General features: G+C 35.9%; 1 protein-coding gene across 2 annotated transcripts; it reads right to left on the bottom strand.

Moving 5' to 3' along the window:
• Window positions 1–6: 6 nt before the first annotated feature.
• LOC306849898 (pleckstrin homology domain-containing family A member 2-like) lies at window positions 7–8,891 on the bottom strand. 2 transcript variants are annotated; one of them, XM_079385273.1, is made up of 12 exons: window positions 8,676–8,891; window positions 7,859–8,008; window positions 7,651–7,707; window positions 7,518–7,566; window positions 7,328–7,425; window positions 4,979–5,110; window positions 4,786–4,902; window positions 4,103–4,171; window positions 3,937–4,007; window positions 3,571–3,634; window positions 2,775–2,852; window positions 7–1,407 (listed from the first exon to the last, which is right to left on the bottom strand). In XM_079385273.1, exons 2-12 carry the CDS (start codon window positions 7,997–7,999, stop codon window positions 1,120–1,122), a joined length of 1,164 nt encoding a protein of 387 aa, XP_079241399.1. In that variant the 5' UTR covers window positions 8,000–8,008; window positions 8,676–8,891; the 3' UTR covers window positions 7–1,119. The 2 variants fall into 2 exon arrangements, with proteins under 2 accessions (XP_079241399.1, XP_079241400.1); XM_079385274.1 differs by lacking the exon at window positions 8,676–8,891 and adding an exon at window positions 8,426–8,541.
• Window positions 8,892–10,405: the final 1,514 nt, after the last annotated feature.

Below are 10,405 nucleotides of genomic sequence, written 5' to 3'. Positions count from 1 at the left end.
AGACTTAAAGCCTCTTTCATTTTCCTTCAGGGACTGGTTTATTTCATGTGTAAAGCGATGATGCATAGCAATGACGCATATAAAAAAAACAAGTAGTTTGAGCAACAACATTACCTACTTCTCAACATGTAGTACCGTTCACAACAACAAAACAAAGAATTATATTAACATTTGCAGGCATTTCAAAGCAATCAATATTAAAAATGTTTTCAGTCACGAAAATCATCATAGAATGTCTAGTCAAAACGTACCTAATCATTCAAGCGCCTTCATTAGTGATATTGTAAACAAAATGTCTTCAAAATAAGTCCATATGCCTTCACTGAAGTCTACCACACGTACCAACAATACTTTCAAGTGTACAAGCGGGTCCAAAAGTTTGAGACCACATTGAAAATTCATGTTTTTTAATCTTGAAATGTAGATATTTTATATTTAAAAAACAAAGTTGTGATGTAAAACAAAGCAAAATAATCAAAACAGCAAATGCTCTTTGGGACATTCTTAAGTCAAGTTCATGTCAGCTCAAGTACTGCTGTCATTAAAGCAAAAGATGGATCTACCAAATACTAAGACAATGTTTTTTGTTTTTCTTCACTCATATTTTTTGTGCTGGAAATATCATTATACACATATATTACATAATACAAAATAAAAGCACTTCACAAGATGTCTCAGACCACACCTTGTCTTGAGAAATTCACTAAAGCAATATAACACATGAAATGTCATCACCAGATGATCCTTCCCAATTTTACATTCCTACATGACACTTTCTTTGAAAGGAATAGGTCAGCCAAAAAGTTAAATTCTCTTCTAAAAATTTTTTGGTTCCAAAAGTATTTAGTTTTTTGTTGTTGTAGAAAGACAACAGTACAATTGCTTGAAGAATTGGTACACGATTCTTGCCATACATTAATTGTTGGAGCTTGACAGGAGGTTGAGTAAATAATGACCGAATTTTTGGGTACTATTTGGGAACTGTTCCTTTAGAGTAAGTGAGCAGCATTGCAATGACTGAAGCACTTGTGTGTGCACCACTAAACAAGAAAAGCAACAATCAAAAGGCTAAAATCATAACACTATCCATGTGCTGGCCAGCAGGATCCATTAAAGCAACTAAACATCAGTGGAGCGGAGATCGTCAAGACTGTCAGGAAAGTCTGTGTCGCTGGGAGCGAGTTGAGGCTGGGAATGGTGCCGTTGTCGAGTCGTTGACTGAAAGACGTGGCCCATGTGTGAGAGTGAGGGAAGAGAGCTGTACGGCCCTTCTCTCTGACCCTCTTCCTTCAAATGCTTCTCCTGATTGGGCACCGGGGTCCACGGCTGCCACGAATCTGCAATGGAGCAGGACTTCACAAGCTGAGGCTTCCTCTGCGCAGAAAAAGTTTTGCTGGAAGAGCGCAACTGTCAATCAAGAGAGGATAACTGTCAGAAATGCTCATTTATTATGCGTTTTGTTTTTAAGAAATATCCTAAGATACTTTTTTTGAGAGAGAACTAAAAAAAATTATAAAAGGAAGCTACAAGTTGATGTGATGTAATGCGTTTTGTGCTGCATGGTGATAAAAATGTAGTATTTATATTTGATTTCATTATTAGGATTGCTTGTTATTATATTCACAAACTCAAGTGGAATGAAAAACTGCCTACGTGTGAACAATATCAAATTAACAAAAAATTTACACACACACACACACATACACATGCTCTGAAAATGTACAGTAATATATATTCTTATTTGTACTATATATTTAGTTCTCAAAGAAAAAAGGTACAAATATTTGGAGAGAATTTAAAAATTATTTTGAAAAAGAAGCTAGAATTATTGTTAATATTGTAGATGATGTCTAGAAGTATAAAAATGTAATATTTATATTTGAGTATTTATATTTAATTATAATTATTATAATAACCCTGGACCAGAAAGCCAGTCTTAGGGGTAAATTTTTTATACATCATCTGAAAGCTGAAAAAATGCATCTTAGCAATGCATATTACTAATCAAAAATTAAGTTTTGATATATTTTCAGTAGTAAATTTACAAAATATCTTTATGGAACATGATCTTTACTTAATATCCTAATGATTTTTGGCAGAAAAATCAATAAATTTGACCCATATAATGTATTTTTGGTTTTTGCTACAAATATACCCATGCTACTTATGACTGGTTTTGTGGTCGAGCGTCACATATTCATAAGTCAAATGGAATGAAAACTGTCTGTCTGAACAAATCTAAAAATATTACATTAAAACATATGTGACACTGGACCACAAAACCAGTCTTAAGTCGCTGGGGTATATTTGTAGGAATAGCAAAAAATATATTGTATGGGTCAAAATTATTGATTTTTCTTTTATGCCAGAAATCATTAGGATATTAAGTAAAGATCATGTTCCATGAAGATATTTAGAAAATTTCCTACTGTAAATATATCAAAACTTAATTTTTGATTAGTAATATGCATTGCTAAGAACTTTAAAGGGCGATTTTCTCAATATTTTTATTTTTTTTGCACCCTCTGATTCCAAATATTGTCCTATCATAACAAACCATGCATCGATGGAAAGCTTATTTATTCAGCTTTCAGATGATGTATAAATCTCAGTTTTGAAAAATTGACTGGTTTTGTGGTCCAGGGTCACACATTAGGAAACAATATCTAAAAATTATGAGAAATAGCACTGAATATAACAAACAACTAAACAAATAATACCTGAAAGATCAATGACTGGAATCTAATGATTTTAAACATTTTAAGAATATTTACCTTAGATGGTCCTCTAAAGTCTTGAATTTTTGAGGCGATATCCTTGATCCAGCCCTTCATGTCTTCTGGGGTGTCTGTCTGTACACGAACAAACAAACAAAACATATACGCACACACACACACACACACACACACACACAAGCAGGCTAAGCTGACATTTTTAACTTCAAGTTGTTTAGTTGTGCTATATGAAATAAAGGATCAGAGATCTCCATGAGCCTCATTTGCTTTTACAACATGGCTCAACAGTACAGTAGCCACATAAACACCTGTCACATACTTGAAAAGCATTTATAATGAGTTATTTATGTTTCGCTTGAGTGACAGAGCATTTATGCATGGATGATTCCAAAAACAGTTGATCTTTAAATACATTGACACAGCTGCAGATTTGTATGCTAGTCGTAACCCGAAGGTCGTGGGTTCGAGTCTCGGATCCGGCAGGGATTGTAGGTGGGGGAGTGAATAACCAACACTCTCTCCACCTTCAATACCACGACTAAGACCCTTGAGCAAGGCACCGAACCCCCTACTGCTCCCTGTGCGCCGCAGCATTGGCTGCCCACTGCTCTGGGTGTATGTTCACTACTGTGTGTGTACACTTGGATGGGTTAAATGCAGAGCACAAATTCTGAGTATGGGTCACCATACTTGGCCACACACCACTTCCCCTAGTCAAGGAAATGAACCACGTGCACAGCATGTTGTCCACCTACACCAACATGATTTATTTTTTAATTTATTATCTTTATCACTGACGCCTGGATCATTCTAAATTAATTTAGTTCAGAGTTACCTGGATGTAGAAAGTTCTGGTATTGGTGATGATTTCAAAAAGGTTATCACGCGACAGCAGATCCCTACAACAAACAACACAATTTATGACAAAAACCCCTTTTGTATAACAAAGCAGATAAAAACTTCATTTTAAAGCTCATATATACACAGTATATACACACTACTGAAAATTCAGCTTTGCATCACAGGAATAAATGTAATTTTTAAACATATTAAAATAGAATACAGATATTTTAAATTGTAGAAATATTTCAAAATATTGCATTTTTACTGTATTTTTCATCAAATAAATGCAGCCTTGTGAGCACAATGACTTCTAATAATAACTTCTTTCAAATACACACAAAGAAGGCAGCGTTCTCACCCTGATTTCACAAGACACTCGTTAACTTTCAGCACATCCTGCAATCGAATACTGCGCAATGGTTCCTTATCCTAAAAAGAGGCAGAGTACTGGTTTATATATCTGTTCATTTTATAAATGTGAATCATTTGCATTCTTTTAAAGAGTTTGCATTCCAGCATCTCACCATTTCAGATTTATAATAGCTCACAGTTTGGTCATCGAGAATAAAAAACCTCCTCTTCCAGCTTTTCCTCTGAAAAACGGTGAAGTTTAATTGTGGTGCTAACAAAATTATTTTAACATATTTTTCTAGAAGTATCTATTGTAGATTTACATTGGACATCAAGTGGTGATCCAATTACATATTGTACAAAATTGTATTAAACAGAAATAATGTAATAATACTATGAACTGCATAGGCCCAACAATATGCAAAATTAAAGGAACAGTTTCACCCAAAAATAAAATTTTGCTGAAAATGTTATCATCCTCAGGCCATCCAAGAAGTTGATTATTTTGTTTCTTCATCTGAACAGATTACTAACAAACACGTTTTTTTAACCTATCAAGACATTAATTGATGGACTGATATTGTGTGGAATACTTGTGGATTATTGCGATGTTTTTATCAGCTGTTTGGACTCTCATTCTGATGGCACCCATTCACTGCAGAGCATCCATTGGTAATATTATGTTTATTCAAATCTGTTCCAATGAAGAAACAAACTCATCTAGGCTACATCTCAGATTGAATGAGGGTGAGTACATTTTCATTTTTGGGAGAACTATTCCTTTAACAACTACATCTATGGCATATTATCTGCAAAAACTGATTCTACCCAACTGATATGACGAGACTGGTCTTACCACATTGCCTTGCTTGACACAGTAGCCAGACCTCATGACATTTGGACGCACACTCTGACATCTCCTTAAAGTGACGTGTGATCCTAGTTCACTCGTGAAGACGTCCTCATTATCACTCTGAGAAAAACACAACAGCATATTCATATTTTCCTAAAGTAAAAAGATGAATAAAGAACACATATAAATACGTCACCTGCTGGACAGGCGTGTGCACAACCACACCTCCCACAATTTCTGTTTTATACGCCTGGCGAGATGTTGACTGACTTGGGTTTGAAACATTTGTGGCATCAGAGCTTTGGGTCACTGGTGATGCTTTTGGAACCTTAAAAAGATATGTACTGATTAATATATACTGATAACATAAAGTTTCATTAGTTTATTTAGATACAACTGTATCTGACTTTGCATTAATCAAAGTACAGTCAGATCCATAAATATTGGGACATCGACACAATTCTAACATTTTTGGCTCTATACACCACCACAATGGATTTCAAATGAAACAAACAATATGTGCTTTAACTGCAGACTGTCAGCTTTATTAATTTGAGGGTATTTACATCCAAATCAGGTGAACGGTGTAGGAATTACAACAGTTTGCATACGTGCCTCCCACTTGTTAAGGGACCAAAAGTAATGGGACAATTGGCTTCTCAGCTGTTCCATGGCCAGGTGTGTGTTATTCCCTCATTATCCCAATTACAATGAGCAGATAAAAGGTCCAGAGTTCATTTCAAGTGTGCTATTTGCATTTGGAATCTGTTGCTGTCAACTGTCAAGATGAGATCCAAAGAGCTGTCACTATCAGTGAAGCAAGCCATCATTAGGCTGAAAAAACAAAACAAACCCATCAGAGAGATAGCAAAAACATTAGGCGTGGCCAAAACAACTGTTTGGAACATTCTTAAAAAGAAGGAACGCACCGGTGAGCTCAGCATCACCAAAAGACCCGGAAGACCACGGAAAACAACTGTGGTGGATGACCGAAGAATTCTTTCCCTGGTGAAGAAAACACCCTTCACAACAGTTGGTCAGATCAAGATCACTCTCCAGGAGGTAGGTGTATGTGTGTCAAAGTCAACAATCAAGAGAAGACTTCACCAGAGTGAATACAGAGGGTTCACCACAAGATGTAAACATTGGTGAGCCTCAAAAACAGGAAGGCCAGATTAGAGTTTGCCAAACGACATCTAAAAAAGCCTTCACAGTTCTGGAACAACATCCTATGGACAGATGAAACCAAGATCAACTTGTACCAGAGTGATGGGAAGAGAAGAGTATGGAGAAGGAAAGGAACTGCTCATGATCCTAAGCATACCACCTCATCAGTGAAGCATGGTGGTGGTAGTGTCATGGCGTGGGCATGTATTGATGATGTGACTGCTGACAAAAGCAGCAGGATGAATTCTGAAGTGTTTCGGGCAATATTATCTGCTCATATTCAGCCAAATGCTTCAGAACTCACTGGACGGCGCTTCACAGTGCAGATGGACAATGACCCAAAGCATACTGCAAAAGCAACCAAAGAGTTTTTGAAGCGAAAGAAGTGGACTGTTATGCAATGTCCAAGTCAATCACATGACCTGAATCCGATTGAGCATGCATTTCACTTGCTGAAGACAAAACTGAAGGGAAAATGCCCCAAGAACAAGCAGGAACTGAAGACGGTTGCAGTAGAGGCCTGGCAAAGCATCACCAGGGATGAAACCCAGTATCTGGTGATGTCTTTGCGTTCCAGACTTCAGGCTGTAATTGACTGCAAAGGATTTGCAACCAAGTATTAAAAAGTGAAAGTTTGATTTATGATTATTATTCTGTCCCATTACTTTTGGTCCCTTAACAAGTGGGAGGCACATATGCAAACTGTTGTAATTCCTACACCGTTCACCTGATTTGGATGTAAATACCCTCAAATTAATAAAGCTGACAGTCTGCAGTTAAAGCACATCTTGTTTGTTTAATTTGAAATCCATTGTGGTGGTGTATAGAGCCAAAAATGTTAGAATTGTGTCGATGTCCCAATATTTATGGACCTGACTGTATAATCTCATCTTTCATCTCCTAACTGATGCTACAAAGAGATTTATACATAAGTAATCTTTCCATTGATGTATGGTTTGTTAGGATCGGACAATATTTGGCTGAGATACAACTATTTGAAAATCTGGAATCTCGGGGTGCAAAAAAAATCTAAATATTGAAAAAAAATCACCTTTAAAGTTGTCCAAATGAAGTCCTTAGCAATGCATATTACTAATCTAAAATTAAGTTTTAATATATTTACAGTAGGAAATTTACAAAATATCTTCATGGAACATGATCTTTAATATCCTAATGATTTTTGGCATAAAAGAAAAATCAATAATTTTGACCCATACAATGTATTTTTGGCTATTGCTGAGATAAGACTGGTTTTGTGGTCCAGGGTCACATTTGTGAATTAAGTCCAGGTTTGTCGTTTTTATTAGCATATGGCTGAGATATTGACGAAGAAAACACCAAACATAACAACAGTATGTATACAAAACGCTCCACATACTGTAATTTTGGTGGCATTATTCAGAGCAATGACCCATTCCTTCAAGTCCATAGCATCATTGGCCTGCAGAAAGTACTGTCTGGACAATGCATTTATTACTGGAAGACAAAAAAAAGTAAGTTATTGATACTGTAGGGGGAAACACACACACACACACACACACACAAACATAACCACTTTATGTACTTACCAAAGCAAAATTCTGCTTTTGGTTTCTGCTTTACTGATGCTTCATTAACCTACAAACAAGTTCAATCAAAAGCGAAATAAGTAATTATAAAAAAGGTTAATATTTCTATTTATATTATGGTAGAATATGATACCTTTGAAATGTAACTGAGTCGTAAGCTTCCAACAAACTTTGTTCCCGGAGGTAAGTTCTGGGTTTTTTGAAGGAAAAAAGTAAAAATAGTTATGCAAAAATACAGGATTAAAATTTTTTGAATGCAAAGTTGAGGTTTGGAGTGTAGGTAAATAAGAAAATCCTCTGTAAGGCCATACTGCAACTTGAATGCACACAAAGAGCAATACCTGTGGATTGTCCATATACCAGAGGAGAAAATTCTCATGAGTATCCAAGATAACATAACGCCGATAAAACTTATCACTGTTCTCATTTTCCTCAATATCCAGGAATCCACAGGTCCGATTTTGTCTGTCCAGGTAAGGCATGTCCCAGATCTACAAAACAAACAAATGAATAAATAAGTAATAATAATAATAAAAATAAATCAATATATCTCTCAATCTCACATGTAATTCTTGGTCCCTTAAATTAACTTGAAACAAAACTTGAAATTGATTTAGAAACAGACCTCATCATGTATATGTGTGTGTGTCCGTATATTTATATATAGGCCTATATTTTATAAAAGAAACTGATTTAGAAACGATACATATTATTATACAACATTTTTACAAAAAATGCAACAAAAATAATAAATCAGTAAATCATTATCTATAAGTACTCATTATAATATGGTCATTCTGTCAATAATAGATTCAGGGTTTCCACATCTTATGAAAAAATTAATTAATGACTAGTCCATTAGCTCGTGATTAGATAACTAAAATGTATTTTATAGAGGCTACACTTACAAAGAGTATAAGCTATAGAAATAGTGGAGCTGAGCATAGCTTGAAAAATCACTGACTATAAAAGTTTTCATGAGCGTGGGAATCCTGTAAATCCAGCATAAGCGGAGGAAAAGCACGTTTCCAGAGGGTCCATGACAGGTGGATTCACCTGGACCAGGTTTTCATGAACTCCCATGGAAAGCGGTTTTATGAGTAGGCTATGAGAGGAAGTCGGTGCTGCGCATAACTGCCACACCTAATATCAACTTACTTCACTTCCAAAATCCCAAAGGCTCGTGACTCATCCGCGTTCTGCTGTGTGCGTGTTATTCAGCGCGCTCTCGGAACACAATACAGGCACAACGTGCGTTAATTTATCCGCGAAAACAGATGAAAGCTCCGCGCCGAAAGCCGAGCCCTATGCCCCGAGCGCAGCCTCTTTCCGGGTTGACAGCAAGTTGAGTTAAAACCAAAACTAAACGCATCCGGTAGTGGATCTTTATTTTTTTTCACATGCGGAAAGCGGAACCCAGTAGATGCCTTGTTAGAAACGACGCAATGGGCGAGGATTTGACAAGAGCGTGCGAAGTTGTTTTATACAAGTACTTTTAAAAGTTGAAGCATCAGGCGTTTTATTCATTATAAAGTTAGATTACAGTTTGGTCAGACTGCGATTCATCTGATTTGGTATCTATAGCAACGGGTACAGCATCAGCATCACAAAGATCCAGGAGGCGGGGTTGGGTCCATCTAGGGGCTGGAGATGGGTTTAGGGATCAGGGGTCAACCACACCCCCTGTATCTTATGTTCTGCAGTGAGGACCATCTCTTTTCCACTGCAACCAGTTTCTGTTTTTTATATTGAAAAAAGTATGAAAAGTGTTAATATATCACAAAAACGTTTATGCGTTTTGATGACAAATTACAATTTGGAGATCAACCTCAACCGATGAAGCCCTGCAAATAGCGTTTACATTTTTAAAAATTAATTGTAAACATGCAAAATTCGTTTAAAACAGTCAGGTTTTGGATCTATTCAAAAAGTATTTTGATATGCACTCTAATAACAAGTATGTTTTCAATTGTGATGGAAAAATACACTATAGTGGCAAAAGTAGGACTATTGGGACACCCCCTTATAATAAACAGGTTTGACTACTTTAGTAATTTCCATGTGTACAAATCTTAATGTTTAAGCATATAGGCTAATGATATTATAGGGAATTGTGTGTTTCTAATTTTATAGCAACAGTTTGAACCCTTTTCTATTCTAACATGACAATGCATTTGTGTATAAGGTGACTTTTAAATGCCAAAAACTCATCACTCAACACCAATGACTTGTGCATATATGGGCCCAGTCATTTTAGACACTTCCAAAACTATTGCAAGAGAGATGGAAATACAATTTTGAAATAGCCTACATGAATTATGCTTGGAATATATTTGGAAGTGCCCTTTTCTGTTCTATAGAAGGGGTGTCCTAATACTTGTCTCTATATACTGTATGAACAAGTCATTGGTGTTTGGTGATGAGTTTTTGGCTTAAGGTCACACCAGATGTGTTCAACTGGAATTAGGACTTTGCTTTCTGCAAACCATTCAAGTTCTTCCACACTGACTGAATCAATCATTTCTTTTTGAACCTTGCCTATATACACATGCATTATCATCTTAGAATAAAAGTGTCCTGTCCAAACGGTTGCAATAAAATTAGAAGCACACAACTCCCTAGAACATCCTTAGGTGCATAAACATTAAGATCTGTACTCATGGAAATTATTAAAATTGTCAAACCGGTTCATTAGAAGCGGGTGTCCCAATACTTTTGGAATACAGTGTATGCACAACTTGCATTTTATAACAAGATGCATAAACTTCAAACAAAATAGCCTACCGCAATCTTTATTTTTCTGTCAAATAGTTCAACAAAATACTTAATAAAAAATATTTGTGCATGTCTAGTCCTATTTTTAAAATACGCTATAAAATTAAAAACTT

The sequence above is a fragment of the Barbus barbus genome (assembly GCF_936440315.1).
Source record: "Barbus barbus genome assembly, chromosome: 29".
NCBI lineage: Eukaryota > Metazoa > Chordata > Actinopteri > Cypriniformes > Cyprinidae > Barbus > Barbus barbus.
The sequence above is the reverse complement of the archived record's forward strand: the minus strand, read 5'-3'. Positions and strand labels throughout refer to the sequence as shown.